Source organism: Linepithema humile, chromosome 6 (assembly GCF_040581485.1).
Source record: "Linepithema humile isolate Giens D197 chromosome 6, Lhum_UNIL_v1.0, whole genome shotgun sequence".
Taxonomy (NCBI): domain Eukaryota; kingdom Metazoa; phylum Arthropoda; class Insecta; order Hymenoptera; family Formicidae; genus Linepithema; species Linepithema humile.
Genome location: NC_090133.1, coordinates 824535 through 847615, shown reverse-complemented (window position 1 = coordinate 847615; position 23081 = coordinate 824535). Strand labels below are relative to the sequence as shown.

General features: G+C 35.9%; 2 protein-coding genes across 22 annotated transcripts in view; both read left to right on the top strand.

Moving 5' to 3' along the window:
- Sarm (sterile alpha and armadillo motif) overlaps positions 1 to 2655 on the top strand; it is a 75374-nt gene extending 72719 nt beyond the window's left edge. For all 13 annotated transcript variants that reach the window (XR_010890733.1, XM_067357189.1, XM_067357190.1 and 10 more), the window contains one exon: positions 92 to 2655. The gene's annotated coding sequence lies outside the window, so the exon portion shown is untranslated. The remainder of the gene's footprint in view (positions 1 to 91) is intronic.
- A 589-nt stretch (positions 2656 to 3244) lies between these two features.
- CLIP-190 (Cytoplasmic linker protein 190) lies at positions 3245 to 22952 on the top strand. Of its 9 annotated transcripts, none has more exons than XM_012368654.2 (17): positions 3245 to 3401; positions 3760 to 3898; positions 9139 to 9207; positions 9952 to 10104; positions 10396 to 10587; positions 11572 to 11776; positions 12234 to 12462; positions 13011 to 13055; positions 14428 to 14568; positions 14796 to 14948; positions 15684 to 15704; positions 17073 to 17256; positions 17332 to 18003; positions 18161 to 18279; positions 18338 to 18650; positions 18804 to 18955; positions 19028 to 22952. In XM_012368654.2, exons 2-17 carry the CDS (start codon positions 3787 to 3789, stop codon positions 21266 to 21268), a joined length of 5001 nt encoding a protein of 1666 aa, XP_012224077.1. In that variant the 5' UTR covers positions 3245 to 3401; positions 3760 to 3786; the 3' UTR covers positions 21269 to 22952. The 9 variants fall into 9 exon arrangements, with proteins under 9 accessions (XP_012224077.1, XP_012224076.1, XP_012224081.1 ...); XM_012368653.2 differs by having other exon boundaries at positions 14784 to 14948; XM_012368658.2 differs by lacking the exon at positions 9139 to 9207 and having other exon boundaries at positions 14784 to 14948.
- The last annotated feature ends 129 nt before the right edge of the window (positions 22953 to 23081 follow it).

The window sequence follows — 23081 nt, the reverse complement described above, 5'->3', positions numbered from 1 at the left end:
TTTATCTAATGCCGAAGAATTTAACAAAAAACGATAAAGAACTAAAAACTTGAATTGTAATTTTTCTAACGAATACGTTTTCGTATTATAGGCTTAAAAAGTCGTCGAGTCCATCTCGTTGGTTAATGGGCCTGCCTCCTACATCGCCGCGCTTCAAGTTTGTACATACGATGCATCCAGCGGCTGCCAGCAGCAGTCAAGCAGTACCTCGCAGACCGCCGCGACAACCTCCCTCACCGTCGACGCGTTCCCGCTCGTTAGAATTGTTGGACCAGCAAGATCAAGAACGGAAGTCGACGATTTCTCCCACGATCGTCCACCGACCACCACTTCCCAGACCGAGATCGCGCAGTCTGGACGGTCTGCTGGACGATGACGTGAAGAAAAGTGCTGGCGGGGAGACCTGCGGACAGCAGAGCAGGCAGGAGGAGTGCGAGAAGAATCGAGAACATCTTCCAATAGATTCAGAGGATAATAAAACAATCTCTCCTTTGGAAGAAAGCCAACAGAAATTTAACACAAAAACAGTCGAATCTAAGAATGAAACCAGGCTGGTTCCTCAAATGAAGATCGAATTCAAGTCCGAGACGGAAGACACGCGAAAAGACAAGAGTAGTAAAAATGTTTTGCCAACACGTCCTCCGAAGCCGAGCCGATGTTCCAACTCAGAAGGACAGTTTTCGACAAACAAGCAATGCGGGGACCGGAAGCGTGAGATCGAAGAGCAGAAAACCAAGGAAATAGTGCAGGTAAGTTCGGTAAAGCAGAGCGATAACGATAACAACGATTACGACGACGACGACAGATCGACGACGTTGCTGAAGACATCGAGAAGCTGTGGTGCGGGATTGGACTCCGACGGGAGCATTACGTCGAGCGAATACGGCGGATCTAGGTCCTGCGCGAAGGGCCAAGGTTCGCTGTTATCGCTTCCAGCGGGCGCAGAGCCCAAGCGTAAACGGAACTTTATGGACAAGTGTGTGAACAAGGTGCGGTCGTTTATGAAGAAGTGAAGCGAAGAGACTTTATTATTTACTTTCGCAAGTTAAATTTTAATCTCGAAAGCGCGCGAGACTAAACAACGATCAAGACATACTCTGAAAGATATTCAAAAATCAGCTAAAAGATTGAAAGTCACGTGTTTCTATAATTGTATTTAAAAAATTTAGATGTTTAAAAGGCGTTTAAAAAGTTTTCGATAAATTAGAAAATATTTTTTGGTGATTTTAAAAATCTTAGATATATCTAACACATTTAGAAAATGTGTAAAAAATTGAAATGATTAAAAACATTGATGATTCGACGCCTTCAGAATTATCAAAAATGTCTAAAAAATTTAAAAAGTACATTTGAAAGATGTTTGGTCGAAGACATTTTTTAGATTATTTTCAAATTATTGTTTGTGAGAATCTTCAGAACTTTTTCGGCTGTTGTTTGCAAAAATTTTCAGCAAGTGTTGTTAAGAATTCGTGGCACTATATTATTTTTCATATTTAATTTTGCGATGCGAAAGTACATCCTGAGTTTTGTGCAGACTTTACAATCTGCACAATTATTATCCTTATGTACAATGACAGGCAGCATAAAAATATATATATATATACATATATTTAGCGAAATGTTGTGCCTAAACATGCGACAAGTGTCTTCGTGAAATCTCGAAATTTATAATTCGGGATATGCATGTTTACGTGAATCAGCCTGCTTTTCCAGGTGCCTTTTTGTACTGTATTTTCTCTCGTATATATATAGTATATATGTATGTATGCGCGCGTGCACCACACACATATACACATTCGCGCGCGCACACATATGCTATATATATGGAAATGAATAAATGAATCGAGAACAATTAGCTAAGGCGGCTAGATCGTTATTTGTAATACTATTTTTCTAGGCAGTTCTTTCCTCTTAGAACGCGTTTAAAGACGCGTGTGATTCGCGTGATCACGAATCATGGTTGTTCTTATCGCAGCTAACGTCGGAAATATGTTATACACAAGTGTACGAGGTGTTTGGTAATATGCGCAGTTTCGGTGATATTTGTTTTTGAAAAAATTTTTTTAAATTAAAGAAGAATTTAATCTTTTATTTATAACTATTTAGTTCAGTGTGATATTTTTTTGCAGCTTCTATAATTTAAAAGTTAAATAATTTGGTAATTAAATCTCTAGTCAAAACAGATTATATTGAAATATTGATTATATTGATTATATTGAAATTTATCTAAGTTTTAACCAAAGAATAAGGTTTAACTTACTATTAATTTACGTAATTTGCCCACCATAAAAACTATCTTTTTAATTGATCGTGTACTTTACATATTTTACTATTGATATCAGAAAACAATTTTGTCAATTTGTGATAAAAGATATTGTTACGTACAGTAAGTGTGCTTATTTCCGAACACCTGATACATGATTATGACCGACTCCCGAGATGCGCGGTATTTTATTATTTAACACTGTTTTTATCGTACCAATCGTCGACACGCTCTCGCTAAGAGTCAAAATGACGACGCTTTGATATTCGTAGTTTAAGAGATCCGTCTGATTATCGCAAAACTGTATATTTTACCAAAGTTTCATAAAATTATGAATTTTATTGAGATGTTTGAATGTTTCTCAGAAATAAATTTTATTTAGTGAAATAAGATTACTTACGCCCACTTCCTCTTTAAGTTGAATCCTTGAAAAAAATGTTAAAAAATATCGCCTGCTTATTTTTGTTAGTCGTATTACAAGTGTCAAACATTTGTACACTTTACAAAAATAATGCATGTACATTTTATATTATTGCAATATTTAGAATTAGCTTTAATAATTGAGCGATTTTTGTATATTTGATTGTATATATAAGAAATTGTCAGTAAAAGAAAAAAATTATATCTATAAACATTTTCCAAACATTTTCATAAGTGAAATTTACATTATGTAACGTCTATTATAATCCAAATAATAGTATTTTTTCACGTGCACGTGAAAAAAGATAAATAAAATGTATCTAATATCTTTGCGTAAAAAAAGTATTTTGATATTGAATCATAAATTGAATATGTAATCATAATTGAATCTTGGACACTAATCAAACAGCGTATTTTTTATCGACAGAGAAGTAAACATAATTACGTACATCCACAAAACATGCAGATGACACTGCGATCAGTATGTTTTATGGAAGTTACTAGAAATTCAGCTAGAACTTTTTGAATTTAATTGATTTAAGGGGATGTCATATTAGTGAGTTGGCGAGCTTGATTCCGATGGCAGTTGTGATTTTTCTGTAAGTGTGGTGAGATGAATTTTTCCATCGTGCTTGTCAATCGCGGTTTCTGTCATCGTCGCCCGTGAAATGTGTTAATTATCAGTTTTGTGAATCATTCTGAATAGTGTTTTGTTCAGGTAAGATTGTAATTTCCAATTTTTACTTTTCGAATCTGTCTGTCACTTTTGAGGTTAACTTCCCTTTCGTCAAACCTTATATTATCTTTTCGACCATCGCGCGCAGTTATTTGCATAGCTTGTGTGTTGTTATCGCGAGAGATGTTGCTATAAAAACATGCGCTAATTTGAAAACGCGTATACAATTTTAAGGTTATTATATTTCCTTAGGGGTTACTCAGTTTCTTTATATATATATATATATATATATATAATTTATTTGCTATAACTCTCTTGGTATTTTTTACTTGTTTTATGCGTTTTATATATTTTGTTAACAATATATATAATTTAAATAACATAATATTTTTTGTTGCAGTACTGTGTTACAGTGTGTATATAGAACATGACAGAGCTGAAGCCATCAGGACTAAGGCCGCCATCCAAGATTGGCAGACCTTGCTCGACCATGCCACCCAGACCGGCAATTCCACCTTCATCGCCGAGACCAGCAGCCAGTGAGTCTTTGACAAAATCATATATCATTTTTTCTTATTGTATGTGTTTTTGTAATGTTGTCCAATACCCATTATTCAGATTTTTAGATATAGTGGATATGACATGTAAATATCTCATGTTGATAAATACAAAATGTAGACACAATATTCTTTGTCACACTGATGATGAACTAGATATTAGAAAATATTAGATGTTCTGTAAAATAATCTTTTCAATCATGAAAGCTAATAGTATGTCTCGATATCTTATGCTTTTCTTAGTTTCGATTCTAATCTTTAGCTCAGATAACTAATATTTTGCTGAAAGAATATTCATCTTAAACATTTTCCAAAAATTGGATTATTTTATTGCACAAACTTTATTGTTGCATTTATTACAATCGTTATACAAATATTATAGGATACAAATATAATGGAAATGAATGAATAGATGATAATGCCAAACTTTTATAAGCATTATCTCATTTATTAATTTCTGCTAATAATTTGTATATGCAAAGGCTAGATCATATCACACGTGTTACGATATACTCTGTGTATGAAAATTAAGTGCGCCTTGTTTTTTCTGGAATATATACCGTGAATGATGCAGTGTGACGCATCTCATTAATCCGCTTCAACGTATACGCACATCGTGCACACGCCTACGAACAGGTCGAGAACGTGAACAAGCGCTCTTACGCGTGCGAGTCGTTCCTCGACCGTTCGTGACGACGCATCTCCCGTGAGAGAAAAATTGGTAAATACATTTAACAAGAAACTACGAGAATTAATAACGAGCTTATCACGACAAATAAATCATGTGAGTGTTTAGTTTTTTCATCTTCTCGAACAACAATATTTTAATCTTTATTTCGCATGCCGTTCGCCAAAAACGTGAAAATCGCAGTAGATCAAGTTAGTCGATGTTACGGAATTCGAAGTGAATTGTGTAGTATTTATAAGAATTATTAATTTTAAGTTGATAATCATTTTTATTTCAGTCTTGTGTTATGATTTATCGCTCAATTGTTAATTATTATTTAATTCAACTTTTTAAACGTTTACTTCAATTGCATACACCGACTAACTCGATTTGTCGCGATTAATCGAGAGTGCTCCGCATTTTTAAATGATAAAACCGCTTGTTAAAAAGTGAAAGCAGTTCGTGCGATTAAGAATGTTATCTCGTTCGGAAAATTATTAGTGAATAACTCAGAAATTTACAAAATATCGGAACAGCGATATTAACGATCTTAACGTGGCAGAGATATTTTTCATACTTCAAATAACATTTATTTAACATTGCTATCGCATATCAAATCAAATAAAATATATGATGCATTTGCGTCGATAATAATTATAATAATTGATAGTTTTGCAAAGAAATTGGTCGCGATACACATTATTTTACCGTTCCTAAAGCAGCAATTTTTACTTTGTTTGTAGACAGATTTTTTCTTCACATTGTTAGTTTTTTTAAGCTACACGTTCTACGCTGTCTTGCAATTTTTCTTCGTTTTCGCCAAACTGAATATATTTTCCTTTTACTTCAGTGTTTTTTCTTCTTTTTTTCAGTCAAAATTTGTCTTTATTATCACTGCCCTACTTTTCTGGGGTTTTTCGGCTACAATTTTCGTAATAAGACTTACTTCATCTGAAATGCACAAAATGCAAGTGAATATAAGAAACCGAAGGAAACGTATTTTACGTTAGTATTTTTCCATCGCACAGATCGCAATATACATCTTTGTGCATAACGAATGAAGCGCATTTTCACTATTGACTTTGTTGTTCCATTCAGGGCACGTATCATACCTTATTGGTGCAACTCCATTGCATTGCCTTCCCTGCAATCCCGCGTCGGCTGACGCATTGCGATTATGCAAGTCGTTGGTGTTTATCTCGCGCCCGCGATTTCATCTCATTCTTTTTTTCTTTTCTCTGATTTGTCTTTTTTCTTTTCTTTCGTCTTCTACACAAGAGACGATCGTTCATCTCAAATTTCGCAACTCGATCAGAAGACTCAAGGTTTGTCGAGCTTGTTTATTTCTCGCGCTACAATGAGATTCTACAAGATGTGCAGGAGTTTTTCAAATTTACTAATATTCTAAATACAATTAAGAAAATTGAAGATGTATCTAACAGAAAGGATATAAGGAAACATTAGTTCTTATTGAAATTTTATTTAAGAACAGTCGATTGTAACATAAAACATTAATTATGAAAGCACATTTATGACATAACACAACTTTCTTCAAAATTATCATATATTATTTCGTCACTGAAATTTGATTTTGAATAGCTGATGTTTTTTCTTCAGAATTTATCAGGCAATTTAAAGATAAGATATTTTTATGGTAACGGCGTTTCGCACTGACGTAATTCTCTGCATGGTGTTCTGCCGTAATTGTGACACCGTCGACTAAATATGGAAAGATAAATGGTTTTTATGAGCATGCGAGATTGCTTTATGCTCATTTTGGATCGCTTCGCCATCAGTTTATACAAGGTATTTGTATTAAAGCCGGTTTTAAGGTCGTCCATTCTAATTTCGTGGCCTGACAAAAATACTATCAGTTCTCAATAAATATTAATAAAATAGACATACATGCTGTATACTAAAATAGCAGCATGTGGCATAATGTGGCAGGGTGTTGTGTTTCTCTTTCTTTACAAATTCTCTTCTCTAAAAGTTGTCTTGGAAATATATTTGAGCAGCTGAACATCGATTTGGAGGGAAAAATTAACATTTGATATTAATTCTGCATGAATAGCGAAACAAAACAACACGTGGTACAACGAGATATGTTGCAGTCCTAATTCGCTTGAATGTAGAATTCAATTATGGTTTAAGATTATTTTATTATTTGAAATTATTATTCTCTCTCAAAAATTTCGCAATCAGGCAGCAAAGTCATCGCTAATCAATACGTCATAATTATCAGCACAATGATTATAATTTCTTAATTGTGTATTCGAGGGTTTATTACATCATGATCTTGTTACAACGCGAGATGAATTACACGGCAATAATAGTATCTCTCTATAGCTATTAACCTTGTTTACGTGAATATCCACGCTCGAAGGAGTAAAGTGTCCGTACTTCATGGCTGCTTCTACAGATTTACCTTACGACTGTAACGTATCGAATGATCGGGGTGTTATAAACCTTAAATTCGGAACGTGAGAAAATTGACAGAGTAATTTGATAATATTCGAGCATCGGCAAATTATTAACTCTGCGAGTTGAATATTGAATTAATCCCATTTAAATATTTTTTTTTTAATTCTATTTAAACTCTTAAATTGCTTCTTTCAGAGAATTTTAATTTAACGTGATTAAAACTTTTACATTTTTTTAAACGATATGAAAAGAATTATTACAAAATTTGATGTTGGAATCTAATTGCAATTAATGACTGATATAGTTATTAAAAGGATAATACAAGATAAATGATGATATAAAGAATTAAGAAGAAGAAATCACGTAACGCGCATAATTCGCAAACACTTGCAAACAAATCATGACGCCATGCTTCCGCGTCCCATGGTACATTAATCATGATTAACACGCTCGAATTAAAAAATATAGTGTATATCCTGTCATTGGAAATCATCATGCGTGTGCAACGCATGTCACATATGACTCTAATCATAGTCTGTCATCGCGCAAGGTTTTGCATAGGTTACGCAGCAACAAAAATCATACTGGATAAATCTCGAGATGAATCTTACAATGTCGAATTTTATATGCGAAACATGTTTCTCAACAAACACCTTATTTTTTTGTTAATTGTTACATTTTCTCATAATAATTTATAAATATTACAATATTTTGATTATCGATATTTTTATGATTAAATTTAAAAACAAAATTTTAAATGAGGTTTACTTTAACTTACTAATATCACTTTCATTTTCCGGCTTATCAAAGTATTTCCAATACTTCGAAAAACACGGACGATCGTGAATGTTTGCTCGCGCGTAATCGTTTTTAACAATAGCAGTGATGCAGCGATGTACATAATGTGACGCATTAATGCAGATTGCATCGGCAATTAAAATCATCGAGATCTGTAATACCTCTCGGTCGCCGCGTCGGAGCCACGGTTGCGACCGCGTAATCGCGATTACATCTCGTCAAACAGAGATACCGACCTACGCGATTGACCTACTACGACAAGGCACGCGCCCACCGCTTTTCCATGAATAATTAATTAAGCCGCGAATCACCGCGATACCCGGACATACCAGCGATTCCTTTTGCGGAGTTTTTTTGCGACGCGTACGCTGCGGAAACGTAAGCGATGAGATTTGTGATTGCCGACTTGCAATTATTGTGAGGCTCTTACTGCAGTTATTCAATTTTGATCGGAAAATATCAAATAAAAGTATTAAGTATTAGTTTATTATATATATTAAAAATAATAAATAAGTCACAAGTTACAAATATTTATTGAAATTAAAACAACATGAAATGAGTCGATTACGAAGATAAAATTGCGAAAACATTTTTTTTATCAATTAATTAGAATAACACGATACGATCAATGATCGGTTATTTTAAAACAACCTCACATGATTGCATATTGCACTAGAAATCGCCAGATCTTATCGGCGTCATCTGACGGCACACCCTGACTTGCCATTAACTCGTTCGTTATTGCTCGTTTACATAACTCTCTGTCTTGAACCGATTGTGATCGACTTCCGATACTGATTATCGCGACAGCAATTACAGGACCAAGCCCCGATCCGTTTCACGGCGAACCATTTCTCGTCTTTTCAACGTCACTTCATAATAATTAGTAATTAACTTAGCATATTCTATAATCAACTTCGCGACTCTCCGGACGACGTCACGCGTTTCTAAATTTATTATCGATGTTGTATAAATTAGCCTTGAAAAAATATTAATATGTAGGATAATAGAAATTATTACATTAAAATTCATACATGAATTATGCAATATTTACATTTATGTTAATTTGTAATTAATTTTTATTGGCATTTGTGTATTATTACAAATCGTTATTTTGTATATATTGGTGTTAGTTTGCCGATTTATTTATTATCGAATTATAGCGATTTGCATGGCAATCATCATTAACGCTGCTTGATGTCAAGTAAATTGACTAGAAAGAACTTTAAGCGATGTATTCTCTTGATTATAAGGCGAAACATTTCTCGAAAGCATGTTCTCTGTTTGTTTTCCCCGTTTTTGCTATGATATGCATTATTTTGCATGACAACGGCAGATCAGATGGAGCCTCTCTGGGAAACACACGACCGTCAAATAAACGAGGCTGCTTTGCGGAGAGGATCAGGTAAGCAATCTTGTTTTTTCTTTCTCCTTGAAGGTCGCAATTTATAAAGCTGTTTATGACATCTGCACAAGAAACGGCAATAATTTCAAAACTGGCAAAAATCCAGTCTTGCGAGACATCGTTAAAACTACAATCAATATTTTCACCTTCTTCAAATTTAGAATATTTCAAAGCTGGAAACGTAGCTGTAAGTGTACAAGTATTATTGGTGTACAGTAGTGTGTGGCTCGTGTTATGTGTTTTTGATTTAAACAAATTGGTTTGCGTTAGATGTGTGTGAGTGATGTTGCACATATATATTTTGGTAGAGTATCATGCATGCATAATATAATTTGTAGCAATATGTCTTCTGTACATATAGTTTCGATGAAGGCATTCAAACTTTTTTTAAGATCGTATACTTATATCTATTAAATAATTATATCATTAAGCAGTTAACGTCGAAACGGAACTCTCATCAAGTAAAATTTTGTTATCATTAATTATTCAAGAATTATAAATTGCTTCAATGATTGCTGGAAAAAAAAAAACAATTGACTTCAGAATTTCGTTCAACAATTTCATAAAAATCAAGATTGCGACATCAAATTGTCGATATTATTAAAACTGTGCTATGTAGCGACTCGTTCGTTTTTATTTTTCTGTCGGGAACAATACAGATTATATCATGTAACTTATTATTAACCGGGCGAGAGTGTCGTTGACAGTCACATTTCAAAGAGGATTATCTTGGATCTCGCGCAGATACCAGCGTCGTTCTGACCGAGGACACAGACAGCTTCAGGATCGGAGATCGAGTATGGGTCGGCGGCACGAAACCCGGAACAATCGCTTACATCGGCGAGACCAAATTCGCCCCCGGAGACTGGGCGGGAGTCGTCCTGGACGAGCCTATCGGTAAGGATCACCCCGACGATCCTCTAACCGATCGTGGAAACAAGCTAAAACTTGAAGCGAATCAATTACGGAATTGGATTTCTAAAAAATTTTATTTTGTCCTAACTGATGATTAAACTAAGGCTATCGGAGCCGCACTCTTCCCCTTTTCAACGCAAGTGAAGCAAAAGAATTGTCGTCAATCGCGAATAAAGATAGTTGTTCAATCAATAAAAAGATGCAGTGATAAATCGGCAGGAAAGATTAGCGGAACTCGGAAGCAAATCTTGAAGATTCGATCTTGAACTTCAGGGAAGAACGACGGTTCGGTGGCGGGTAGCCGATATTTCCAATGCGAGCCGAAAAGAGGGATCTTCTCGAGGCTCACTCGACTCACCAGGTTGCCGCTGAGCGATCATGTAACGAGCATGATCTCGACGCCGACGACACCGCCCGACAGTGCCAGAAGTGGCCTTTTCAACAAATCCATGTCGCCGTCGTTGAGTAAGGATCGCTGCAAGAGATATTCACCGCGTCCGTAAATTAACGCTGCACGCACGCCAAACGCTGTTCACGAATTTTATTTAGTTTTCTGGTCTTAATTTCTTCGCCTCCCTTTCTCTTCTTCTAAAAAAAATATTTTATGATCTCCGTGATTATAAAAGTAACAATATATACGATTATCAAGTGATGTATTAAAAAAACACGGGACAATACATTTTAGATTAAACATTTTGTTTGAAAAATCAGTATAAAATTGATACAATTCTGTCTAAAAATGTACAATTCTTGATAAAAATGTGAAAATTAAATAATAAGAATAGTGGAAAGGGAAGAAGAACGAAAGAGACAATCATTGTACATTAGATGCTTGAAGAGATATATATTTTAGTTATGGCATTTGTGACAGTGCTTGAAGAACACGCCAAAAGTAAACGTTCAGCTCATTGTAAACAGGCGAAGAACCCACTTTATCAGTTTTCATGTAGAAAGCACGGAAATAATTTAGTTTCATTAGCATGCAACGTGATGACGATGTAACATGATTTAATTTTGATATAATAATTTAATTTTGCAAGAGTAATTATCTCGAAAAATATATCGATTAAAAATGTTTGCATATTTATAGATGCGATGGTGCACAATTTCATTTTTCTAGAAGGAAAAAAACGGAAGGATTATTTAATCTCAAGAGTAATAAGTTTATCGTTAACCATAAATATATAAGAAAAAGGGAAATACATTAAAAATATGTAAATACACGAATAATATATAAACAACGTGAAAAATATGTAATTCAGTTTATCAGCAAAAGAGAAAGAAAAATTTAATTATCATGTAGAAAGAAACTTGTAATCTTAGTTTTGCTACTGTGCGAAAAAAAAGCGAAAAAACACGCCCCAGTTTAAACAGAATAAATTCACTCTGAATTAGCTTTTAATGAATTACCATATAATGATCGCGCATCGCTGAAAACTATGAACACAGATGCATCGACAACAAGCTTGTCCTCCATGGTGTCGCAGCGGGGTGAACTGAGAATAGGCGATCGGGTGATAGTATCATCGAGCCAGGGCAGCAAAACTGGCGTGCTCAGATATCTAGGCACTACGGAATTCGCAGCGGGTGAGTGGTGCGGCGTGGAACTGGACGATTCAGTCGGAAAGAATGACGGCTCCGTTAATGGCAAAAGGTGTGCATTTCCCTCGTCGAATCTCTCAACAGCATTTCGATGTGACCAAAAAAAAAAACACACACACAAGAATATTCATTCGTCTTCATCGAGCACTTTGTCTCATTAAGTATCTTCGATCATTTAAAGCAGTCGTGAAGCCTTTTTCTAGAGAGAATACGCAGGTCACATGAAGCAAATGTCAAGACATGCATCATCTCTAAGGTTTTTTTTTCTTTAGATTTTATAAGAGAATATTAATCTCCAATGTTTCTGTAAGGAATTTCTCGGTATTCAGTTTAATCTCGCCGATAATCTTAAGAGTCTTCCTTTTTAATTCAATGGGCCGCACGGTGCGTGCGCCAAATGACTCGCGAGACGCTTCGAATGATCGGGATAGCATAATTCGCATAATTTGTCTTTATTCCACAATTCACGTTCCTGAGATTCCGCGGAACTAACCCAACCGTTAATCCAGATACTTCGAGTGCTCGCCCAAGCACGGCCTGTTCGCACCCGCGCACAAAGTCAGCAGGTCGCCGTCCAGCAAGAGGTCATCCATTAGTGTAATGCACAAACCGAGTGGCGCAACCCTCAACGTCTCGGGCCTTCAGAAGAAGAGCGGCTCCCGCGAGTCGCTCGCGTCCAGCATCGCCTCGAGCGTCGTCAGCGCGAGAGCGAGCACGGCGAGCGGCACCACGGCGAGGGTAAGGTTCACCATGCCAGAATGAAGGACTGGGGATATGCATCCTGCAGTCCGCTGCGACGTTGTTGGCTCTGTTTCTTAACGTAGTTATTGAATATGTCGTTGTTGTTATACTTGGTCTCGTTGGTGCTCTTGGTAATTGGTCCTTAAGACTCGTCCTTAAGACTCGTCATGAAGAAGTCTCGCTCGAATCTTCGCATGAAAATAAATAAGGAAAATTCTTCGCGAGGATTACGGACTCTCCACTTCGGAGAAATTTAATTCTCGCATGAAACCGATCGCGATCGATATTTTTCTCTCGTGAAATTACTTAAGGATCAATTCCGCTGTAAATTGTAGTTGATGGTTTGCCGCTTTTTAGGAAGCCTACTCTCTCTCTCTCTCTTTGTAATATACCGACTTATTAACAGAAACTATTGTATTTTAACGTGCGTAATTTTGTGATTAGTGTGTTAAATATAATATTGTTGAAAATTGCTGTCGCCGCACGATTTGATATCATTATTTATTTTTTTTTCTGTTTTGTTTCCGTTACATCCAATATTCCAGAGGCTTGGCATGCGCACGTCGACACCTGCGCGAAGTTCATTGCAGGTGAGACCATAACTCTAATAATTCCTGATTAATTCATTGTTCCCCAATTAAAAGCGATCCTCGACAAGACCCCGGGATTTTCTCGCCGTCCGCAATTAGTTTCGTACACTCCGTAGAATAGAAATTTCGCATAGATGTAAATTAACAAGCGCATTGTGATGCGATACGTTAATTACGATAATTAGCGAGTCGATTAGCGAAACTCGAGCGAACGGTAGTCAACTGCGTTTTATTTATTTATTCTTCACCATTAATTTATTGTTATCGCTCGCCGGAGCTTGTAATATATAGCGATTTGTATATATAATATTAATAAAATCCCACATCTCCTTTCCTCAATTCCCTCCAGGTGAGTATCTTTGCTGCGTCGCTTTTACATATGATGGTTAATTTGTCGTTATTGCATCCGAAACTATTCCGTTGGTTTTTTTTTTTTTTTTTACGCATGAGATTATCCCGATCCAATTTATCTCTAGAATTTCCCGCGACATACTTAGATGTGATGTCGGCTTAATGTCTGCGTTGGCGGAGAAACGACGACCAGCATCACCGAATCGATTAATCAAACTCACCGTCCGACTAATGCGATGTAAAATGTATATTGCTAATCGTGTGTTGTCGATCTAGAATGATGTCTATACATCGACTGCTATCTCGCGCATTGATTAAAGACTCGACGGCGATCTTGTCAAAACTGTTGCATAATGCAGAAAACGAGTTAATAATCAGCTGCAAAATTTTTTATTAACGCTAGAATTTTTTTATTAACTTGTTAGTTTGTTTTTACTGAAACTTGATACATTATAGAGAGTAGAGTGCTATTGAATGCGCAGTATTTGTTAGTTTACTTCGTATATTACAATATTATTAATAAATATAAAATTATACTTATTATACATGTAGGATGTCTCATTTTGAATAATGCGCCTAAATATTTTTTAAAAGTTTCCAAAATGTGAAGACAAAGGAATTCAAATTAAAAAGCAACTCAACGGGATCAGATTTTCGTCACACCAACGTCATTCTGGGTAACTAAAAATTTTTCGAAGTTTTTATGCAATTCTATATTTTTATATACATTATCAAATTTTTAAAAAATATATAATATACCATTTGCAAAACTCAAATGGACCTTGACCTACCTTTGGTAGAAGCACTCGAGATAATTGAAGTCCATCTCACGTTTCTCTTGCAACTTTACAATTTTTATTTGCAATTTTTTTCAATGTTATATTTTCTCGGAATATTTAGGTACATAATTAAAAATGAGACATCTTGTATTTAAAGTTATTATTTTTCAATATTGCAATAAAGCTTTTCCCTCAAATTCTTTTAATCATCGTGGTTTTAAATTAGCAACTTATACTTTTAGGAAGTTTTGAAAGAGAAACAGCAAGAAATAGATATCCTGCGGAAGGAGCGAGATCTCGAGCGCGAAAGAGTCACAAAAGCAGCGAGTCAGGCTGATCAGGCAGAGCAATCGGCGCTTTCGATCAAGCAAGAATATGACAAGGTAGGTATTTCCGGTATTAAAAACAAAGCACGGCGATAGATCGATCTCTGAACAGGGAGAAAAGGCTGGAATCACGAAATGTTTTGTCTTTTATTATTTCTTTACGTTTTCTTGTAGTGAAGCTTTTAAAGTTTCCAAAGCTTTATCCCAGTTTTCAGATCTCTCTGTTTCCAATTTTTTTTTAAATTGTTATTCTCATCGTTGACGATGTTTAGTATCGCGAACAGATGCAAGAAGTGGTCAGCGAGACGGAACTCACTGTCGCCAAACTTCTCAGCGAGAAAAATGCACTGGCGGTACAGCTGGAAGATGAGAAACGGAAGTGCGAAGATCTTTTGTTCCGTTTTGAAGAGGAGTCCGTGAATAAAGACGACATACAGGTACGTACGCTTATATTAATATATCAAGTATATAATTCAAACGCATAATCATCTATCATATATGATAAATGCTGAGTATCTCATTAATGTTTGGAACATTCGGTAAGTATGCTCACCCACATTATAATTTATTCATATTTTGTCCGATAATACGTATCGGATTGTTTCAGAAATACTGATTTTATCTTAACGACAACCTTTTTCATGAATTTTGAATCGATTTTATTTGAAAATGAATTTTGTGAGACATTTGCATTATCGTTTAGTATGCTCTAGATATTTATTACAATAAGGATGAACAATGTATAAGTTTGAAGATTTAGTTGCATTACCCTTGTTTTTTTTAAAGATACACTTTTGTTCTTATAAATGTACGATGAGATAAATATTGGGAGATTTTGGATGTGGTACATCATTCAACAAATATACACGCTTTCGTCGTAAATGCGCAATACGGTACGCAAGCGGGACATAACGGTGGCGGGCGATGTTACAGCATATGCTTCGCTACATAGATTCGGCAAATCAGTAATTTTTTGCAGCGTTAAAAAGTTATGCGAACCCAGCAAAAATATATAGAAATTCCACCCTACTGAAATTATTCTTAACTTTTGGTTTCAAGCTTCCCCGAATTTGATTTAAACAATCCAGAAAAGAAAATCTGATATTTTTAGGAAGAGAAAGTCACAAATTCAGTTCTTTAGTTAATCTGGCAAAATTATCGTTTATTTTCAGAAAGAGAGATCTGAGCAAAGTGTGAGTATCCGAAGGTTCGGAGCCGTGGATGGATTGACGCAGTATTTCGGCACCGCTTGTTTAATCATCACTCTAGCCATGTCATTTTGCATTTCGTCGCAATTCTGTCAGAGATTCTGAGCCTGACTGCGCCTGACGCGCAAAAAATACAAAAAAAATGCTACTGCTAACTAACTTTACGGCCGTACTAACAATGTTAAATTGTACACTATATCGAAATACCCCGCCTTATTAATCGCGTGTTAGTCTGGAAACGCGCGCGATAATTCCACATCAAACGTTTCTTAAAGTACAAGTTATACAAATTGCTGTTGTTTATGAGAAGTTTTGTTCCTCGCGATTTTAATCGTGCATAGTATTTATTAATAATGTTAACTTAATTATTGCTTCATTGTTGTATGATTGAGCAACGAGAGCTTTAAATTACACGCTTTATATGCACAACAGTACAATTGTGGAACAATATTAATGTAGGCGTAACGTATTTATTTATTACACACGTTTATTTATTTATTTATTTATTTATTTATTTATTTATTATATGCATTGTATCTGGTTTATCATTTTTTTAAATATTTTGCTGCTATTTATATATTATTTAAATAATCTTTTCGTTCGTTTGTGATGTGTGTTTGTACGTTCAAATATCAAAATTGAATAATATGCTTTTTGCAAATTGGGCACACGCGAACAATTGTTTATTGACTTCTCTCTTTTTTTGCTAATGAAAGATCTGTTTTTTTTTTTTTACACTAACAGTCATCTACGCTTCGTATATCTTGATGTGCTTCTTATTTTTTTATTTATACGCTTTCGAATGTTAATACGCTTATTATTTCCATAGTTATTGGAAATTGAAACAATATTTCTGTCAAAAATCATTTTGTATTTATTATATATAATAATCAAAATTTTGTTTCTCGTATCGCATAACATACACATGCATAAATAAAAAATTGTATAAAGAATTTATTATCAATTTTCAGATTTTGACATTACAAATAATTATAATTAGAGGCCATATAAGTCAGACTAACATTATATTAATTTTCCTGTATCGCAGTTACCAGTCAGTTATATTTTGAATGTGTATAAAGAAGGATAATGAATAATCTAAATCTTCTTCATCTGTCGTTTCATTGTTACGATAAGAAAATAAAATACGATAAAAAAATTTACTGTGAAAGAATTTTGCGATTGGATTGCTATGTAATTTTTTTCAGAAATGAACTATTTCTTGTGCAAATTGTTTTATATTTTTTATAATTAAGGAAGTAATAATCTGCGATTTAACGCTCGAAATGCGAACATTCAGTATATGAATTTTGTACTTCTCTAAAGACTAAACAGCTATCCTTATTATACTAGGTCATAAATACTGTAAATGAAAGCAGGATCAAGGAGCTCGAAGAAGAACTCGCAGAGGAACGGCGAGAGCGCAGCGTTCAAACGGAGCGCGATAGCATCAAGCTTTTCGAAGCCGAAGAGGAATTGGCGCAGCTGCGTAATAAACTCAATTGCGCGGCAAGCTCGCAGAACTCTCAGCTTCAAGGTACTCGCAATAAAGCTGTATCTGAACGTAATTTATATTTTTTTACTCCCTTGACTGACTAGAACGTACTTTCAGAACTGCAAAGTCGCAATCAGAGCTTGGAAGAAGTAAAAAATAGTTTGGAGAAGGAAGTGCAGGAGAAATCAGATCTGGTGAACGAAAGCGTGGAACGTATCCGAGAACTAGAGATTGTGGTGAGCAAAACGCAACAAGAGACCACGACGCATAAAGAGTCCGAGAGCCGTCTGGAGAAGGAACTGGAAGCTGCCAGACAAGACTTGCAGAGCAAAGAAACATTGGTGAAAAATATGAAGGAGGAATTTGAGAAGAATACCAGTTTATTGAATGATGAGCTGCGAAAAACGCGGGAAACGATCGAGACGATGAAGAAGGACAGTGTTTGCGAGAAGGACTCGCTGCTGTCCAAGTATCAGCAGACGCTCGAGGAAAAGGAACAGTTGATCAAAGTGAAGACCGAGGAGCTGAGGGACGAGTCTAGGAAGCTGTTAGAGCAGCAGAATGCCGTTCTAGAGAATCTGAAGACCGAAAACGTTAATCGTATCCGTGAACTTTCAGAATCTTTCGAACAACAGCTGCGCACGAAGGATTCGAAATTCGAAGAGATCTCACAGCAACTCAGTCAGAAAATATCTGAAGCTGAGAGACTGTTGGCCGAACTGGCCGCTGAACGAGAACTCTGCAAGAAGAAAGACAGGGAGCTGATCAACGCTCTACAAAAGTTGGAAGGTTTGTTCTATAAAAAGTGAAAATTAATTAACTTCATTTATTTTAGCATTTATTCTTAGCGTTTTTTATTTTAATTTATCGTGCAAATAATCATTACGTTCTCAAAATGTATAATAAGCGATAAATTGTTGGCAATTTTATTGGGTATATTTTGTAGAACTAAGTACGAGGCTCAAATTGGCCGAAGAAAACAACGACGCGTTGTCGAAACAAATCCAGCACTACAAGTCCAAAAGTGACGACAATGTCAAAATAGTTCACGAAAAGCAAAAATTGGTAAGCATTTTTTGTTTTGCGCGAATGCAACATTTATGACCTTATCTAATCGTTGCAGGAGCAAGACCTAGCCAGTTTAATCTCGTCGGAGGAGCAATCCACCGCGCAACTAAACAAATTGAGCGAGGAGCTGAGAGTGAAGGACAAAGAGCTCGAGGAACTGCGAAACGCTACCACAGCGCAAATAGAAGAAATAACTAAACGCTTCCAGACTCAAATTAATGATAAAGTCAAGTACATCGATGAGATAAACGCGGACGTCGCACGGAAAGCCTTGATGCTCACTAAATTCGAAAAAGATTTCGCGGATATGAAGGTGATTATAGCGAGCAAGGATGAGGAGATCAAACATCTTCTTGAGAAAATTTCAGGTAAGATCAGATGTGAAATATTTAACATTGCATTATATGTAAAATTTAAGAAATATAGATTTTCTGAAATTTAATCAAACCGTTCTTAGTTTATAAATGTAATAAAATTAATTATGCGCCGATTTATATTTAATCCAAGGCTCGCTTTTTCAGAATTGCAAGACGCTCTCACATTATCCGAACAAACGAAAACGAATTTGGAGAGCGAACTACGCGGATTCGAAACGAACGTGCAGAATTTGAATCAACAGGTCGTGAGGGCGGAAGAAAAAATATCTCAACTTTCATTACAGAAGGATAAACTGGTTAGTATAGAAGCTAGTCGATAATTAATAATCAATCAACTAAATTAATCGTCGAAATGTAAAAAATTATAGGAGTCTGATATAGCGAGTGCGATTAACTCTTCTGCCGATTCGTCAGAACAACTGTCGAAGTACAACGAGGACTTGCGAAAGAAAGAAAAGGAATTGGACGAAGCTCGCGAGAAGATCTTCCAAACAGAAACTACGTTGAAACAGACAGAAGGAAAATTGACCGACACCAAGACGGAATTAAATAAAAGCGCGGTGTTAGTCGAGCAGTTGCGTTCGGAAAAATCAAATTTGGAATCTCAAATAAACGATGCTAAAAAATCAAATACGAATTATGCGAATAAAATACAGGAACATGAACGAAATGAGAGTGAATTGTCGGCGAAGCTACTGGAAGCCGAACGCGTCAAGAAAGATTTGGAGGGAAAATCTGGCGAAGTCGTCCAGCTTGCGGAGCGATTGACGAAGAAGGAAGAAGAAATCACCAATCTTCGCAAAGAGTGCGAAACCTTGCGAAATTCCCACAAAGAACAGACATCTTCCTTGCAGAAAAATGTCGCTGACTTGTCGGCTGAATTGTCAATCTCGCGAAACGAGGTAAAAGATTTGCAACAGTCGAAAAACAAATTGGAGATTAATCAAAGCGCGGATCGATGGTCGATCGAGGAATTGACAGAGAAGTTAAACGCAGAAGTGCGTAAAACGTCGGAGTTGGAGTGCTTGATTCAGAAAAAGGATGCACAGCTTTGCGATGCGGAAAATAAGTCATCGGAATTGCAAAGGATAAACGAATCCTTGACCACCGATAAGGAGACAGCCGATAAGAATTTGACCACGTCCTTAAACACAATGACTAGCACGGTGGAAGAGTTGAAGAATAAGTTAAAGGACGCCGAAGAGACAATCGTAGATAAGACGAATCAAATATCGAAGACAAAAGCGGAGATTGAAAAATCGCAGGAACAGGTAGCTGAATTGAACGCTACAATCTCCTCTATGAAGGAGGAACATGGTCTCAATTGTAATGAGCTAAAGAACGCACTAGAAGCAACTGCACAGAATCAAAGCGTAATAAACGAATTGACCGAAAGTAGAACTACTTTGGAGAATTCAGTAAAGTCCTTGGAGATTCAATTATCGAATCTGCACGAGGAATTGAATAAAAGAGAGAAGCTGCGAGCAGAAATGGAAGCTAAGATGAAAGAATTGGAGACTTCCAAGGAGGAGGAAATACTGAAATTGCGGAAAATTTTAGAATCCGAAGTTGCGGCTAAGCAAAAAGAGCTTGAAGATATACATAGGCAAAATAAAGAATTTGAAGAACAGTTGCGGATAACTGTAGATAATCAGACTGATATAAATAAGAAAAATGAGAAGTTGTTGGAGCAGTTGCGGGACATTGTAGATAAACAGAAAGCGGATGTAAGTGATAAGGAGGCAATAATCGATAAACTAAAGGAGCAAATAAAAGCACTGGAAGATACGCAGGTAGAAGGGGTGAAAGCGATGCAGCAAGCGCGGAATGAAGACATCAAGATGAAGCAGAACGAGCTGAACAGCGCGAACAAGCGAATCCACGAGCTGCTGCATACGTCGAACGCTCTGGAAAAGCAGCTGAGCGAGCAGGAGATTAAATTGGTCGATCTGACGAAGTGCAGAGAGAAGCACGAGAAGGAGCAGAATAAGAAGATGGAGAATTTGTTGGAGAAGCTGAATGTCACCGAGGCGGAGGAAACACGGCTACGGGACGAACTGAGTCGGTTGGAGAAGGAAAACAAACAAGTCGCCGCGAAGTGGACAGAAGCGACGGATCAGCTGAAATTATTGCAGGAAAATCTGAAGAACACTTATGACGGCACGGGAGATACGAAGCAGCACATCGTCGCGAAGAACATCGACGTCGAGAAGAACATCGACGTCGCGAAGCTGCAGGAGGAGAACGACACCGTGAAGAGTCAGATTGACTTCCTAAACTCCGTAATAGTCGATATGCAACGTAAGAATGAGAAACTGCTGTGTAAGATCGAGGTTCTCGAGATGGGAGTTCCCGCGAACGAAGCCGACGACTATACTCGCAGCACGTTGGACAAACGAGCAGCGGCACCTCGTATGTTCTGTGATATTTGCGATCAATTCGATCTACACGAGACAGAGGACTGTCCACGACAGGCCCAAGATTTCTCGGAGAGCGTCGAGAGGGCGGCAAAACCCCCGAAAAAGCCACCCGTCGAGAGGCCGTACTGCGAAAACTGCGAAATGTTCGGGCACGACACTCGAGACTGCGACGACGCCGAAACATTTTAACGTTACGTTATTGTCCGTAGACTCCTTCCATTCGCTTATCAGATGTCCCGCAGCTGTGCAAAAAGGTTTGTTAAAACTTACAGAGTATATTTTTGTATGATGAATTTTTCAATTGGATCCTAAATCCGAGTATAAGTCTTCCCGCGTAGAACGGGCACTCGATAACATCCCGAAACATTGAAAAATATATGTTCCCTCCAAATGACGTGATTTCATTAAATCTTAAATTATTCTTAGCACAATTTGCGCGAACCATTGTGACAGTTATTAAAATTCAATTTACAAATTATATCATTTATTTTAATTGGATTATATCAAACATTATTTTTAACGCTCCTCAATTGCTTTAGACATGAAGAAAAATTGAAATTATCGGCATTCAGTTGAGAATAATAATTTATTATTGCTCTCGTTTCCAGATATATTTGCAGGGGGCATACATTTATGTTTTAGCTTTGATACCTACTTTGTAATACCTTGTGAGTTATGTATAAGTATAATTTTGTATATACTAGGTATTCGAATTAGTTATCTCTTTATTTAATATTTATTTTCCGCGTTCGCGCGCTTTATGAAGACAGTTCCTGTAGTGCTTGCGGGTAAACAAAACGCAGTTTCAGGCGTGAGGCCTCAATTCACGCCTCTTTTCGAACATGATATACTCCCATAATACTTTCCGTTAAGTAATTCTTTATAGTTTTCGTCTAGTAAGAAGAAAAAAAATAGATACGCATATATATATCTCGAAAGATTTTGAAGCTGACTTAAAGAAATATCGTGACCTGCTATTGTCTTGCCTTTTTGTTACGAATTCTAGGACTGAAACCTATATATATTTTTTAAGCCAATCATATTGTAACACATGCAATGCATTGCAGATAATGCTTTGTAGAGTAGACTGAACAAAATCTCATATAAAATATCTGCAGAATTTTTCTATCAATAAGAGTCCTTCCTGCACTTGTAGATATAAGTATGAATTTTCACGCATAAGATTTTTCCAGTTACAATGTTGAGTTAATTTATATTAACAATCTCCGCTTCCCTTTTTGCTTCAAATCTTCAAATATCAATCAGGCACATCTCTGATACAGACATATCAGACTGTGTCTGACTTCAAATGTTTAATGAATGAATCTGCAGAGAAAAAACCATGGAGATTATTTCTGGGAGAGTTGTAATTCCGTAACTTTGTTTTATGAGCATTGTAAATTTGGATTAACAGCAATTTTTCAGTAACATATTTATTAAACTGTTTTTGAAAACCAATTGACATCTTTTTGTCATTCGAGAATCACAATTAGCTTTAGGAATAAATTAAAGAAAAAATTAAGTAATTGATTCTAAACGATGCAGAATTTGTTACAATCAGCAATTTACATTAAGCTGTGAGCTTATATGTTACACACACGTCTTTCTCTACATTAATAGTTGAAAATTGAAGTTACTATTATTTAATATTTCATATATTATATATAAAATATAATATATGAACATATTATATGTATACATGCTTGTATTTTATCCTTCCAAATAGTTCTTCCGCAATGTTTAACCATATAAATGGCATAATATTTATAGATTGAAATTGTCTAAATTAAAATTAAAAACTGCGAGATTTATAATGTTAGATATATTGTAATTAATACTTGATTGATAAATAAAATGCGATATGAATGATGAAGTATATATGTATAATTAATTTGCGCGCACAATATACATAGAACTTAATCGACATGTATGTAAAATAGCTGAATCACATAAATTTTTGAAACAAATAGGCTATTGATACGCGATATTTTTATACGAGAAG